This window comes from Anser cygnoides, chromosome 7 (assembly GCF_040182565.1).
Source record: "Anser cygnoides isolate HZ-2024a breed goose chromosome 7, Taihu_goose_T2T_genome, whole genome shotgun sequence".
NCBI lineage: Eukaryota > Metazoa > Chordata > Aves > Anseriformes > Anatidae > Anser > Anser cygnoides.
In genome coordinates, this window is record NC_089879.1 from 20117767 (window position 1) to 20133769 (window position 16003).

At 50.1% G+C, this 16003-nt stretch overlaps 1 protein-coding gene across 1 annotated transcript; it reads left to right on the forward strand.

Moving 5' to 3' along the window:
- Positions 1-1460: 1460 nt before the first annotated feature.
- WNT8B (Wnt family member 8B) lies at positions 1461-12899 on the forward strand. The gene is made up of 6 exons (XM_013170924.3): positions 1461-1629; positions 8007-8040; positions 8956-9094; positions 10161-10286; positions 11765-11907; positions 12342-12899. The coding sequence occupies exons 1-6, from the start codon at positions 1532-1534 to the stop codon at positions 12897-12899; spliced, it is 1098 nt and encodes a 365-aa protein (XP_013026378.1). The 5' UTR covers positions 1461-1531.
- Positions 12900-16003: the final 3104 nt, after the last annotated feature.

Consider the following 16003-nt stretch of genomic DNA (forward strand, 5'->3'; position numbering starts at 1 on the left):
AGGTAGTGTTTTGCCTGTGCATGGTGCCCTGTGCCCAGCTGGAGTTGCCAGAGGCCATCTGAGAGCAAGTCTCTGCTGGCTGTGTGGATGGAGCCACCAGCCAGGGGTATTCCTCCATTGTGCCCTCCATGTGCCCGGCCACATCCTTGCCCTGGCCTGGCCTGGTCCTTGGGTGAAATGAGTTTGATGGGTCTCGGCACATGGTTTGGCTGATCACATCCACAGCACAAAAATCAGCTGTGCAGTGTGGAGAAGATGCAGCTCACACCGGGGAGAAAGCATATAGCTCAATGCCTGAAAGAGATCTGGGGTGGCTGCATGGCAGCTTTGCTAGTTTTATCACAGACACAGAGAAGGGAAGGCAGTGAGATGTGGGGCTGGCTGGTGGTGTCCTGGGTAGAAGATGACCTTCCCTACGGACCCCATAGGGCATGGAGATTTGACCATGAGCTGGTGCAGAGGATGCTCCTAGGGCTCCAGGACAGGCTGGCGAGGCCAGTCCCGTTGGCTTGGGGCTGGTTGGAGTGGCTGTGGTGTGACACCGACATGTCCCCTGTGGCCAGGAGGGATGGGCTGGGTGCCCTTGACTTGGGATAACACCTCACTGAGCAACCACTGACTTTCCCAAACCCAAGGTACTCTTGCATGGACTTCACAGAACACCCTTAAAGCAAAAATTAAGGGTGAGAGGGAAGGTTTAGCCAGAGACCTTTCTTCCAGGGCAGAGATGGCATATTGCAAACAGGAGGTGGGAAGAAAGGGCAGGTCTCCATGATGAGGGAGGAGCAGGTGGAGTCCTAAACTGGCCCTGATCCCCTTAAGTTTCTGGGGGAGACCGAGGCAGAGACAATACTTAGATAAATGTCCCCAGCCTTCTCCCTGACACCTCCAAAGATGGGGCCCAGGCAGGCCATCCCCAAGCCCCCACGCCAGAGCACCCAGCTGCTGGTGGTGCCTCTGCAGCAGGAGGAGGTGAGGGCACGGCGAGCAGCCCTTCCTGCTGCCTTAGCGGGGGATGGAGAGGCAGGGCAGCGGCTGTGGAGATTGAGTCTAGTGATTGCTTTAAGGGATTTGCTGTCTCTTTCTTTCTCCCTCTCTCTCTCTCTTTTTCTTTCTCCCTCTCTCCTTTTCCCCCCCTTTTCCCTCCCTCTTATCCCTTTCGTGGTGCATTTGTCTTCGAGGAACCTGGGGTGTTCTTTTCATCAGTTCAATCTCTCTCTGGCACTTGAGTCCTGATTGGCTGAAGGACTTAGGGAAAAAAAAATCTTTAATTAAGTAGATAATCTCTTCTTAGGAAGTTCTGCGGCTCCATTTCACCAACCCCCTTTAGCTCTTACTTTAGGATTGGTTACCCTTCACAGAAGTTGGGATTCAGGGGGCATGCGCCTCTTCATCACACCAGGAGCGCCGGGTGGAAAATAACTTCATCCCTTCCCTAATTTTTGTTGCATTTCTTTTTTCTTTTTTTTTTCCTTTTTCTTTTTGTTTTCCCTGGTGGTGGTACCCATTTTTTTTATTTTTATTTTTTAGGATGTCCTTTCTCCCTCTTTATTTGGATTTTATGTTTCACATGGACCCTTATCTGGGCATCTTCCTCCTCACTCCCTTCTTCCAACCCTGCTGTGCCTGGTGAGTATTGAGAGCACCTCAGCCTGTATCGCAGGCAGGTGCTCTTCCCAGAGACCCTAAGGATATTCCTCTTCACCTTCCTAATGTCCCCTCTTTTCCATGTAGCTCTGTTCTGTTCTTTAGTGGGACCAGATATTTAACTAAGTCCCCAGACAACCATTGGCAGAGACATTCGATCTAAGCAGAGAATTCCCCTTCTTCCCCCCTCACCTCCCAGCAGTAACTCTATGGGACAGATCCTGAGCTGGAGTAAATTGGAGCAGATGTCCCAAGAGCAGATGTGGAAGATCTAGCCCCTCACTTCCAATTGGGAAGATATCCCATTGGGACAGTCAGGGATTTCTGGTTTTCCAAAGGCTCACTGTTTGCTTGCCTCTGCTCTTAACCAAATCAAATGGGGCTTCTCTTATTCTCCCCGGAGAAGACAGTCCCTGATTAAGAGCTCAGAGACAGCAGAGATAAGCTCGACGCACAGGAGCATCACTCTGTGATGCCTGCACAGGGTCAGGATTACATGTCTGAAAATTGTGTATTAGGGTTTCCTGGGGAGAAGCTTTCGGTGTAGAAATTGCTACGGTTTGGTTCCCAACGAACTGGGACCCATGAGAAGTATCCCCCGGGTACAAACCTGTGGGCATCTCCTGGCGACCTATTGCCCATCCTCAGAGTTGTTTTATTTTATTTCCAGAAATGTTTTATAAGGGTGAACAGAAAGAGATTACATTTGCATCACTTCTAGTATCATCCCTTGTGGAGTATATCTATCCCATGCTCAAGCGGAGATGGGCTCAAATGACCTAGCTCTGTAGGTATTTGTTTCATAAGTGATTTCCACTGAGTACCCAAATTTTATTCTCCCTTTCTGTGATGCCCCTGGGAATCTGCTCAGTGGATCACAGACTTATCTCTAACAGCAAGGAAAGTCTTTTCCCATTCAATTACTAAAATCCCCTGCCTCCCCCATAGCAGATCTCTGGAGTTGTTACTGTGGATGGAAAAATCAAAATTACAGAAAGGGAAACTCAAGACTAAATGGGAACTCATTCTTGCTAGGGTGGGGGTGAAATCTGTGTTCTCTCAGAGGTTTCCTCCTCCCTTGTACACCTCTAAATATGATACAGTGGCAAACTCAGGACAAATTTTACTTCCTGAGCAAGGGGAATATGCATGTTATGCAGAAAGGTTAGGCAAGGCAAAAACTCATACTGATTTTATTTTGTTCTTTTCCTTCTCCCTTTATATGTCTCTTACTTTCCCCAGTATAGAGTAGGTTTAAAATACATTAAAAGGAAAAATAAATCAACATCTGTTAGAAAAAGTTCAAAGGGCGGAATTTTCAGTGCATGAAGTGGAGTGAAATACAGAAATCCCAGACATTTTCAATGGAAGTGGGATGTCTAAATGTCCTGCTTGACTTTCAGAAGGTTTTATCTAAAAGAAAAGTTTATAGCTCAAGATAGCTCTTCTTCTCTGAGCATCTTGCTCATAGGTCATAGTTTCCTGAGAGAAAGGAAAATTGTAAACTTTATTTGAAATGATCGTATTACAGATCCTGTCCTTTAACTCTCACAGAGTTTAAAAAAAAAAAAAAAAAAGGTTAATGGGGATCGTAATAATCCTGCTTGCAATTTCTGCTGTTTATCTGATCTAAGTGCTTAAAATGCAACAAGATCTTTTTTTTTTTTTTTTTCCTTCTGTGATTTGATCACTATAATTGGGAGCGGGGCAGGGGGAGGTATTAGATCAACAATAAATGCTTTTTGTATATGTGGCCACTTCCCTTCTCTGATATTGAATTAGATTCTGCCATATAAGCTAGGTGGAATGGTCAGTGTGTTTCTAGACCAGCAAAGTGTCAGGGTTGTATTTAGGAACTAAAAACTTAATAAATATAAGAAAATCGAGAGAAATGAAATAACAAATGTAAACCCTCAAATGTTAATGAGTTACCTCCTAGTTTCTTATCCTGTAGGAATAACGCAACAACCTCTAATGCCGCAACTTGCTTCCAAATGCTTTTTACACTTCAGATATGGGGTTGCCTCTAGTTTCTGGTGTTGCTGGTTTTCTAATAGCTTGACGATGAAATTCAGGTCGAAAGTGAAATTGTATCCATTTTCTGTGTTTAAAACAATGACAGTAAAGATCTAAATACAGCTATATCATTTTCTAAAGAGAGAAATCTGAATCATCAGCAGAGTAGCGTGAGTGGGTGATCAGGTATCAAACAAGTTCTTTAATGGGAGATTTGATAAGGCTCTCAGGGCATATTAAACTGAGGAGCAGGGTGCGTGTTATTGGGTAACATTGTAACTGAGTAGAAATTATCAGAGGCTTATTAGTATTTGATACGTGTAAAATATAATGGGACAGATACTTGGCGGCATCATTTCCTATTGAACCCAACAGAATGTGACATACAACCTCTGCTATAGGTTAGCTTTGAGATAATTTTCTAGTATCAGATGCAATGAAACACCACTTGCCCTAGGTCTGCTTTATCCTGCGATGAACAGAGTTAGCGTAACACCCTGTCCAGTGCCCTGCGTGGGCTGGGAAGGTGGTTGCAGCACTCGGAGGGTCCCTACTCCCTGCCTGCTGAGGTCTGTCTCTGCTCTGCTCCCATCCGTGTAATGCTATCCTGGAGTTTGAAGGCAGAGGGAAAGAGTATTAGATAGCTTGAAAATATAAAAAATAATAAAAAAATCATGCTACACAGACAAAAACGAAGAGAGATTCATTTCCATAGTGATTGCTACTTGCCTTTCAGAGATGACTCCGGTGGCACTGCCGACATTCCACTACTTCTGTGGTACAAGTGGCTTAATTGCTTTCTGTCCTTGCTAGAGACTATATCCAGAAAAAAGATGAAATTTTCTTAGCTAGACCATATGGTCAAGGACAAAGTGAACAGTTTGTCTCCATTATTACCTTTCGTTCCCTCTCAGCATAAGTAAGAAAACTTCCAGCCATACGATGGCCCAATTTGCAGCAGATAGCACCCCGATATTCAAACTGTCCCATCTCCCCTTCTCCTGAATGCACTTGGAGCTGCAAGAGTTAAATGTGGGGGGTAAGCGTACTGATCTAAAAGAACCCTTCACTCATCTAAGTGCTACAAACCCACCCAGCAGCGTGCCTGCCCGTTGATCGGAGAGTGCAGGGAAAATGCTTTCTGTCTCTCCGACTTAATAAAAACGTTCAGAATATCCTGCTGGGAAATTGCTACTGTACCATTTGCTCAGCTGCAGATGGTGAATTGGCATATCCTGAACTTGGCCTTTTTGTGAACCTTGAGGTTTATCCTGGGAAGAACAGACCCACTGCTTCAATGCAGTTATGTCAACTGACGCCTGCTAGCAGACGCCTGCTAGCAGACTGGTTTTCCGTAAACCCTGAACCCGTGGATTACTGTCCTCCTCCTAAAGCCACCCTCACAACTTTTCGGATGTTCCTAGTCCAAGATAAGGCCCGCAAAGGTTTGAAACAAATGCTTCTTGAGCACTGGGAATTTGCTTTTTCCTACCAAAGAAGTGGGAAGCAGTGCAGATGGGATGTATCTCGTTTCACAAAGGCCAGATAGGAGAGGAATTGTAATTCCCTAGATCTTGCCTACACGAGGGCATTTTAGCAGAATTTTCTCACAGCTGCTACCAGGGGCTCAGATTCATACCAACACCGTCATAAGCAAGCTAGTGTGGTCCCCATGGCAAAGCTCTTAAGGAAAAGGCAAAGGACAGGAGGGAAAACAGATGGAAAATAACTTGTTCATGCTGCTACCCAGTTGCGCGAGGATGGGGACCCACAGAGCTTACACAGTCTGAAAAGCCCCAGGTTCATGCCCCTGTGTGATTCAGGTCACCCGATGCTCTAATCACCCGGCTACAGATGCCGTCTCTCCAAGTCCCAGGAAATATTTAATTAGCTGTACAATGCAGAAGCGGCTCCCAGAGGAAAATTCCTCTGCAAAATAGCCATCAGCTTCATGCCGAAGCACCCACCGGGCCTGAAGAACAGCTGGGGCTGAATCCCGGGCCTGAAACAAAGGGAAAGGGCCTGCTGCTCTCACACTGTGCCGTGGCCACGGCCCCCTCCCACCTTGACCCAGGGGAGCCTTTCCCATATCTTCATCCATATGGATACATTTCCACAAAAAAAAAAAAAAGGAAAAAAAAGGTAGACTTGCCAAATGAAACTTTGCAAACTAGCTCTTCGAACTCCTTCTAAACTGTGAGTAATAGCAATGATCGGGTTTCTTGTGGTTTTGACTGAGCTAAAGCAGCTAGCCCTCCTTAGCCCTCCTTTTTGTGGTGTACCTCTGAGAGATCACCGTCAGGGCAGCTCTAGCTGAGGGGACTGCCGCATGGCCGCACTTCTTCCCCCAGCTTGGGGTGTTAGTGTCTGCTTTTGCCTGCACTTCTGGGACACCCAAGCCAGCCCTGGGGTTCCCAGCGCTGAGGCTCTGTGAGAGCCCAGTTTCTCTCAGCGTATGCTCCAGCTTTTGCACCATTACTCAACGCAAGGTCTCAATCAGCTCACATCACCTCCCCGGCCTCAGTGTCCTCCGCTGGGGTACAGCACTCATCCATCTTAGAGCCACAGTGTGCCTGCAGGGCAGGCTCTCCACGGAGTCACCAGAAACAGTCATGAGGGTTATTTTGCAAACCTGGAGTTTTGGAACGAGTTGATTGTAGGATAAGCCTCCCTCCTCTTGCTTCATTTCTGGCTAGGGATTGTTGGGGTTGGCTGTTGGTCCTTTCTGCCAGGCATAGCTAAGCTGCGTCCTCCAGATCCCTCGTGGTGGTCACAGCACCACACATGGTCTTGATACTGACAGACCACTTGCATTGAAACAGCCTTTCTTGCTGGAGAAAGAGACTTGGAAGGTTTCAGTGACCCTGATTTCCAGCACGATCCTGCAAATCGTTGTACTGGTACAGGGGAAGGAGCTCAAGGCTGCAGGGAATGGGGGAGGCCGGTGGGGATTTTTTCCAGTGGAGAAATACCCAGCTGAATGCTAGCCTGTGAGCAAGCCTGCGGCCAGGCAGTAACCAGGCTGAGGGGTTCGTGATCCTACAGTGACCTGCTGAAATCCTTCATTCAGCTCAGCAGCCCCCAGCTGCCACCCACCAACAGCAGCAGCTCAGGACACTCTCAGTCCCTGCTGAGGACAGTGGCACATCAGCTGGTGGCCAGGTCACGGCCTACCACTGCCCAAGTGAAGGGGGAAGCTGCTCTCAGCTCAGGCTCTGCAGTCACCTGTGCATTGCCCTGGCAGGCAGCAGATCTCACTGGGCACGGTGTGGCCTTTTGGGCAGGGCAGTCTCGGGTGGGAGCAATGAGAAGAGACTGCTGTTTTGCTTTTCCCTCCCCTCCCACCTGGAGGCAGGAGGAACCGGTTAAAAATGTTGTGCCATGACAAACAAAAGCCACATGCCAAAAGAGCGTGAAATTGGCGACAAAAAATTTGTGATTCAAAAATAAATATTAGAGTTCCTTTCCTTTATTTTGCAATATCCTTAGGAAGAAAGCCCACATTTTTTTTCCCCTCTGTAAAAGGAGCAGAATTTGTTGATCTATGGAACAAAGCAGGGGGATCATTGGGCTCACAGAACTAAAGATTTTAGGAGCCCAAAATTTAAGATTACTGAAGTAGACCTAGTGCATTTTCAGTAGAAAAATGAATTTCTATGAATAGTGGCAGTTTTCCATGAACAGTAGCAGAAATAAAATTTTCACAGGAATACTTACAAGTAGGCAGCTCTGGAAACTGTTCATCTCAATTTTTTCACATTTCACTTGGAAAACGTCAAAGTTTAATTTGGGCTAAGCAAGAGAAGAGCATGGGCTGCCAAAGCTGGCATCGTAGGAATGCAGGAGGCCATGGGGCATGGCCCATCTCCTGGGGCTGGGCGCACGCTATCCCGAGTTAAGCTGAGCAGCATTTGGTTATGGCAAAAAGCAAGGGTAGGGGAGCAAGGAAGCACTAAAAAGATGGGGGAATTGGTATGAAAGGCAGCTGTGAGGAGGAGAGCGAAAAGAAGGAGTGGTGATAGAGGGCAAGGGGACTGCAGCAGTGGGGAGGGAAGGAGGGGTGCAGACAGCAGGGCTGGGGAGTTGCTCTGGAGAGGAGGACAGAGGAGAGTGCAGTCACGGGGACCTGGGAAAGATGGGTCCTTGGGGCTGGGCAGGCAGAGAGGGTCCAACCTGGAGGGGGGAGCAGGCAGGGGGAAGAAGGAGGCACCGAAAGACCAGAGGTGCCTGCAGCCAGGAGCCAGGCAGGCTGCCGGGCTGAGAGGAGAGCCCTGGGATGCCAGGCATTCCCCAGGCCCCTCCGCCATCACCCCCTCCCTGCTGACACTGTCTCTGTCTTCCAGGTCAGTGAATAATTTCCTGATGACGGGCCCCAAGGTAAGAGAAATCCCTTTGATCTCTGTCCCTGATTCCACTAAACCCAGGAAAGGGGGTGGGGGGTGGCTCCTCCTTCCTACTCCTCTCCATCCAGCCTCAGCCAGAGCTCCCCTCACCCCAGGACTCCAGCAACAAGGCAGGGGAGGGCCAGGGATACCCTCCTAAGAGCTGCAGCTCCATGGGCTGTCAGCAAAGGAGCCTGGGCTCCTAAGCTGCTTGGGGTCAGAATTTGGAGATGGGTCTGCTGACACCAGGTGAGGATCTCACCTGCCATCTGTTGCTTCCTGCTGATCCAGTCAGCATCAGGACCCATGGTTATTCAGCTGGAAGGACACTTTCTGTGGCCCTACAAAACACGCTTCCTCAAGAAGCACAGCTGGAATTGCCAGGAACTTGTTTGGTGTTTTTGACTCCCCTCCTCCTTAGACCCCTCTTTTAGAGGCTTATTTTTCCCTAACCAGGACCAGCTGTAAAATTCACGCCCAGATTTTTGTTCCTCCTGATAAATTCATCTTTAGAAACCATCTCCTTTCACACTGGAGAGATAAGGGTTTCCCCATTGCCAGGGCTGGCCAGCACATTGCTCCTAATGTGGCTACTAGCCAACAGCTCCATTTGGCCTTCTCCCTGCAAGAGGCTTAGCCTCTAACCCAGCACAGCAGAAAATGCATTTCCTGCGGCTGCTGGCAACTGCTAGACCCCAGGGGAGCCAAACCCAGGACAGCCCTTCAGCTCTGTACATCTTGTCTCAATAAGATGGCACACAAGTCCCTTGCAGTTGAATGCCAGCCTCCTGAGGAGACTGGTGCTCTGCACCATGCTTCTCCATCCACTGAGACCCCAAAGCAGCAGGACCCTCAATATGCAGTGCCAGGGTGATGCCATCCCCCTCCTGACCTGCTGCTCTGCCCCTAGGCCTATCTCATCTACTCCAGCAGCGTGGCGGCCGGGGCGCAGAGCGGCATCGAGGAGTGCAAGTTCCAGTTCGCCTGGGACCGCTGGAACTGCCCTGAGAGGGCACTGCAGCTCTCCAGCCACGGCGGGCTGCGCAGCGGTAAGGAAAGCATTGGACACCACTACCGGGACCCCCTTGCCACAGGTTAGAGCCCAGCAGCCCCTCCTCTCTTCCCATGTGCCTCCTTTCCTGCCCTGTTCCCACACGGGCTGTCCCTCTCCTGGAAAAGCCCAGGAGGGATCTTCCAGGAGGCCCCTTCACACATCAGACGTGCTGGGACTTAGCTTCAAGGCAAGGCGGCCCTGCAACTCCAGTGCTGCCTCTGGACCTACTGAGACCCAGCTGGTGCAGGAGTGCCCCACCAAGCCCCGTGTGGGCTGCTGGACACACCATACCCAAGATGGGCCTCTTGCCTTCAGGGCTGGGAACCAGCATGGGGCAGTGAACAGAGGGATGGGGGTGAAGTGAGCAGACAGAGCTCTGCGGCGGCTGTGTTCTGGCCAAGGAGCAGGAGAGGGAGGAAAATCTCCCCACAGCTTCCAGGAGACTGAGATGCCAGAGACACCTTGGGCAGAAATCCAGTGTTGGCTGGGACTGGGAGAGGGTCCCAGAACCATTTCTGTCTAGGTTATCTGCTCAGATACAGACCCTGCTGATATTAAATGAAAGCCAAAGGCCCAGTGACATTAACTGATAAACACCACACAGATCTTTGTGGGTAGGCATGGGCACCGCACTGAGCCCCTGTCAGTCTGGGCTGGTGTCTAGCAGAAGAAAAGGATTGAGGGGGCTGTGGGGAAGGAGCCCTTCCAGCCCTGGAGAAGGCCCCTTCCTCCCTGGGTTGTATCAGTGAGATGTAGGGGACATTTGGGTGTCTGTGCTGTATACTCACTGGTGAGCTCCCACAACAGCCAAGCGATAAACTCATCCACGCCCTTGGAATAGCACAAGTCAGTTTGGATCAAGCCTGGAAGCTTCCATCTTCATGTGGTTCAAGCCAAGATGAAGCTAATCTAACATACGGGGTCTCCTCTCTGCCCTGCAAAGCCCCACTCATTGCAAACCTCATCCAACCCAGTCTCCTTCATGGCAAGAGTCATTTCTAACACTGGTCTTGCCACGAAATCTTTAGCACATTTGCTCTTCTTGTCTTCCCACTTGACAGCAAACCGAGAAACCGCCTTTGTCCATGCCATCAGCTCTGCAGGCGTCATGTACACACTGACCCGGAACTGCAGCCTGGGGGATTTTGACAACTGCGGCTGTGATGACTCCCGCAATGGGCAGCTCGGTAAGGAGAGACAAGCTGGGGTCCCTCTGTCGCGCCCCAGACTGCAGGCGGAAGCTCTCCTCTCCTCCACAATTTCACCAGAACTACTGTTGGGGAATGCAGGATGGCATTTATAGACCTCAGGAGCTTTCATCAGCATGGCAGATATATGAGAGCACAGTCAGGAGAAACACTGGCAGTGCCCAGCCTTCATCCCATCCCCGTCCCCACTGTCCCTAGCCTCTAGCTGCTGTGTGACCCTTGGTGTGGAAACCCAGGGCTTCACTGCTCTGGCTCTCTCCTCAGCTGTCACAGAAAACAGTGAAATTTGGGCATTTTGTTTTGAAAGGAAAAAAGTGAGATTTTTAAATTATCAAGATCTTTTAAAAGCCTTTTCTTGTTTAACTGTACTGGGCAGTTGGTGCGTGTCAGTTTGTGACAAACTCCACTGGAGTGCCCAGTATTGAGTAATTTGCTTTATTGGCTAATACTTTTTAAAACAGTCACCATTTCATAGGTGTCTGAGGCCTGGGATGGCCCATCTCTAGCAGAGCAAGACTTTTGGGCAACGACACAGCAAATTGTATCTTCTCTGGAAAACTGAGCTAGTCATGCTACACTTCCTTTCCCCAAAACATGTCTGTTTTTCATGAAAATTTTCCATTGCGAACTTAAAAACTTGGCAGGCAAAAGAAATTTTTGGGTTTGTCCAAAACATTACGGTTCAATTCCACATGCTGCCACGCTGACTCTGGGTTGCTGTTTCTGTGCTGGTTCAGTGTTTCCATTCTCCCTTCGGCCCCAGCTCTTGATTTGGACTTCATCATCTGCTGCAATCATCCACCTCCCGTGAGACACCACCGCCTTTCCCTGCGAGAGGGCACCCAGGCAAGGGCCGGGCCTTTCAGGGACAAGTGGCACAAGGCCATTAAACCACAACACCCACGATGTACCACTGAGGCACACAAGGGTCAGAATATTCCAGATTTCAAACCTTCCCAGAGAATTTGGTATTTTTCTCTAGGAGGAAAAGAATAAACCGCACGATGTGTTTCCAGGCAGCTGAGCTAAATTACCAAGCCCACGCTAGGTTAGCAAAAGTACCCGCCGCATCTTGCTGTATGGTTTCAGATTGGACTGATTAAAGTCATGTTTAGAGGGAAGGTGATTAAAGACCCAAAGCCTCATCTATGTAAGACTGCTAATATATGACAATTAACAGCTTCTGAATCCTGTTCTATAGAAAGCCTGGAAATCCTTGGGTTTGTTACATGTGTCTTCACTTCTTGTGTGAGCCACATACTGCCCAGGCCTCAGTAGAAATGGCAGAAACCCAAGGGGAGGGTAACTGGGAATACCACTGGGCAAATGGCTGGCTTTGTCCCCCAGCCTCCATTCCCCACCTTATCACTTCTGGAGACCACCCTTTCTCATCCCTGGGGCCACAGCACAGTGAGGGGCTGGTTCCCTGGCAGTGCACAGCTCATCTCCTTTCCTAGGTGGGCAAGGCTGGCTGTGGGGAGGCTGCAGCGATAACGTGGGCTTCGGGGAAGCCATCTCCAAGCAGTTTGTGGATGCCCTGGAGACTGGACAAGATGCCAGAGCTGCTATGAACCTGCACAACAATGAGGCAGGTAGAAAGGTGAGCCCTCTCCCTCCCTTCAGACCTGGAAGCACATACCTGATGTGCTCTGGCCATTCACTGTGGTGTCTCACTGCTTGCTGTGGCTAAAAGCATGTGCCCAGAAGAAATAATTAACTTGCTGAGGAGAGGGGAAGGCAGGGTAGCAGTACTGACATGATGAGTGTTTGTTCTAACATAGCAAACCTTCTGTGATTACCCTGCTAACTCCTTCTTGCTGTCCTTTCTCCCTCTTCAATTAGTAAAGTCCCTTGGAGAAGCAAATCTGAACTTTCAACCAACCATCCCTGGGCAGGGCTATTGTATAAGGAGGGGCCGTGGCAGACCCCTCCACAAGCTTGGAGCCAGACCTGTCCATGAGCTGCAGCACAGAAATGACCCCCGTGAGCCCTCTGGGCATTTTCCTGCATCCCCTCTCTCTCCTCATCTTGCAGGCTGTCAAAGGAACCATGAAGCGGACTTGCAAATGCCACGGCGTGTCAGGGAGCTGCACCACCCAGACCTGCTGGCTGCAGCTGCCCGAGTTTCGGGAGGTGGGCACTTACCTCAAGGAGAGGTACCACAAGGCCCTGAAGGTGGACTTGCTGCAGGGGGCAGGGAACAGCGCTGCCAGCCGGGGTGCCATCGCCGAGACCTTCAGCTCCATCTCCAAGAAGGAGCTGGTCCACTTGGAAGACTCTCCTGACTACTGCCTGGAGAATAAGACGCTGGGGCTGCTGGGCACGGAGGGGAGGGAGTGCCTGAAGAGAGGCAAGGCGCTCAGCAAGTGGGAGAAGCGGAGCTGCCGGCGGCTGTGTGGGGACTGCGGGCTGGCGGTGGAGGAGAGGCGGGCCGAGATGGTGTCCAGCTGTAACTGCAAGTTCCACTGGTGCTGTGCCGTGCGGTGCGAGCAGTGCCGCAAAAGGGTCACCAAGTACTTCTGTGTCCGCAAGGAGAAGCGGGAGCGGAGCGGGGGTGGTGGGGCCAGCCGCAAGCTCAAGAGAAAGCTCTAACTGTCCCCTGCTCCTCCACGGTCCTCTCTGTCCCTCTCCTTCCCTGCCCACCTCCCCAGCAACCCCTGGCACCATTTCCTTTTGGGTTAGCTTTGTCTCATTCCCAAGCAAGGCCTCTTCACCCAGCGTCACCTCACTGGGGCTTGGACAAGGCAGAAGAGCTCCCCTGGGCCTTGGCCATACAGGGCATTTCCTGTTAGTGCAGTGGCTGATGACCTCTGGGACACTCATGTTGACAAAACCAGGTGAGATTTGGTCCCTTCAGCCCAGGGTTACTCTATCCAGTGACTCTTTTTATTGCTGAAAACGCAGCTGGTCTCTGTGGCTCCTGCTCCTTTCAGCTTTTCTGTTCCCCCAGGCAAGTGCTGCTCATGCTGCTCTGGGCTTTTAAGCAAGCCAGATCAACACTCAGGAAAACATGAGGAAGCTAAGATGGCACCACTAGATGTGGGCCACTCAGAGTGGTATACCCTAAAACAGAAGAGGCTTCTAGTACTGTTAAAAAAAAAATAAAATAAAAGAGGCCCTAAAAGAAAATTGTTACTGCCTTTTATTAAGCCCTGCACTGAGGAAAGAGAAAAGGTGTACAACTCCTTCCTGTAGTGAGCCAGCCTCCAGGAAGCCCACAGTATCGCCTCCCATCCTTTCACAGCTTTGCTAAACTCTCCAATGCTTCACTTTGCAATTGAGACAGCAGCAGCAAGATTCAAGCTGCTGCTTGACCTGCCCATTAAACATTTGTCCTAAGAAGGGGTCACGTCACTTGCTTTTTTACACGCTTGCTCTGCATCTTCAATGCCTTCAGGTCTGGCCTCCCTTTTCACCCCAGCGCTTGACTGGTTGGTGCCATAATGATGCCCTCACACTTCTCCAGTCCCTCTTCCATCCCAATCTCCCCCAGAGAGGAGCTGCCAGCTGAGCCCCTTCCTCAGTTCTTGGTGTACTTGCTGAGCACTCTTACCCTGTCAGCTAACTAACTAAATACTTCCTCATAGTCTGAGAAAATGTCAGTTTCTATTTAATGGTGTTGTAAATAGGAAAGTGAAGCACTTTGAAGTTTAATTTATTGCACAGTTACTGTGATGTATACATAACATTTTTTCCTCCACGGCATATTGTATATACTCTATAGGCTAAGCAAGCAGCAGGAAGATTTGCTTGATTCATCTCTGTTCCCTTGCCATGGCTGAGGTAGGCAGGGAAGAGGCTATCAGAAGCAGGATCTGAGGAGATTCTGCACCATCAAAATGATCTCCCTCAGGCTATGAATTTATACTCGACTTTGCTGTTTGAAGTGTCCTTTAGACAGATGAGAAGCCAGCAGAGCTAAGTTACTGGCCATCAGATCTGTCTTGTAGTCAATATTTGTAAACCAATAGCCAATGCAATAAATCAGTAGCTAAGTGCTTGCAAAATGCTGTTGTGTTGGGTGTTTTGTTTGTCCAATTGCATGTGCAGATGTATGTAGTTATAGTTCTGGAGACTACAACACAGCCACTTACTCATCTGTTTATCACAAGGAGAGCTGACCAGTTCCCTCCACCTCCACCCCTACCATGACAGGAAAGGGTTTGCTCTCTTGGATGCAGCCTCAGGCAAGCTCAAACTGTGGTGCAGCTGTGAGAAGAAAAGGAGGTGAGAGGGGAGCAGATAGGGGCCCAAGTGCCCATTTCAGAGGTGACACACTAAAGACACTCAGCAGTCTGTATGAGTGTCTCAGTTATAAAATATCCCCTTCATCTCAGGGCTACTTTGATGGGGGTGGGAATTCAGACCTAGGGCAAGCTGAGGTCCCACCAGAGCAAGAGTATTCATGTCAAGCAAGAATCTGGCAGTTCAAAAACTGAAAAAAAAATATCTTGGCCTATTCTCAGGGAAAGCTGAAACACTTCTACTCCAGACACAAGCCACCAGCTGTATGCACAAAGTTCCTATTAACACAAGGACCTTGCCCCCGGTCTCCCTTGCACCTCTGGCAGCAGTTCCTCCACCACCTCGCCCTGCTCCCTGGGGTGGGGACGCATCCTTAGGCAGGAAAGCAAAGAGCTGCAGAGAGCCTGTCACCTAGCAGAGGAAAGCTCCAGCACAGGCTAGCTAGAGGACAACCGCAAGGCAGAGAGGACAGCTTCTACCCCTGTCCCTCTGTGCTCCCCCACTCCACAGCCAGCTTCAAAAGCAAGAAAAGGGGAAGCTGTGGAAGCTGTTTCCTTCCCTCCCCTGCCTGTGCTATTGCCCCACGCAAGTGCCCTGTGAAGACTGTGGCGCAGGCCAGGATGCGCCCACCGGGCAGGGTGATGCCTGTTGGCGAAGGGGAACAGCGTCCCCATCCTTCCCCAGGCCTGCTGGAGCGAGGGGGCACACAGGGAGCATTAGGAGCAGGGGCCCCACCGCCGCATGCTTCTTTCTCTGGGACAAAATGGCGACACCGCAGCTGCAAAATGTGCTGACCTCAGCAGCGGGTCGGGGCCCGGAGGGGTCCCCTTCCCCAGCAAAAGCAGCCCTAGGCAGTAAAGGCACTGCTGCCATTGTGTGGCAGGATTGGATGCTTCCATGTATTCATTTCGCTTTAATGAAGGCGCATTCCTCAGAGGAGAAATATTTACATTCAGCTTCCCAGGTGGTCACCTTCGCCCAGATGACACACAAACAGGCAGCCCCCCGCTCCCTTTTCCAATCCAAACCTCTTTAGAGGGCTCAAGGAGGAGGGGAGCAAGGGGAGGGGGGCTGCTGGGGGAGCAGAAAAGAGAAGGGAACAAAATGCTAATAAATCAGCCAGCCAGCCCTTTTCCCCTCCCCTCTGTGGAGTCAATGGAAAGTGTCATTTCACATGCTAATCCCCCTCCGCTCTCTTCACAACACCTTTTCCGAAAAGTGTTTGGGAAAAGTCCTTGTGGCCCGTTTACAGCTCCCTGCCGCTTCGGATTCCTTCTTGTCTAAGGCCGCGGCCCCCGTGTGGGTCTCTCCCTCCAGCAGGGCTCCTTACAAAAAAAATCTCAACAAAGACTTTGGAGTTCATCAGCCTCCCACTGAAATTCACAGCTGCTGAACAAACTAATCCCCTCTCTTGGCCTTTCTTCCTTTCAATGGGTTCTTGGCTTCAAAGA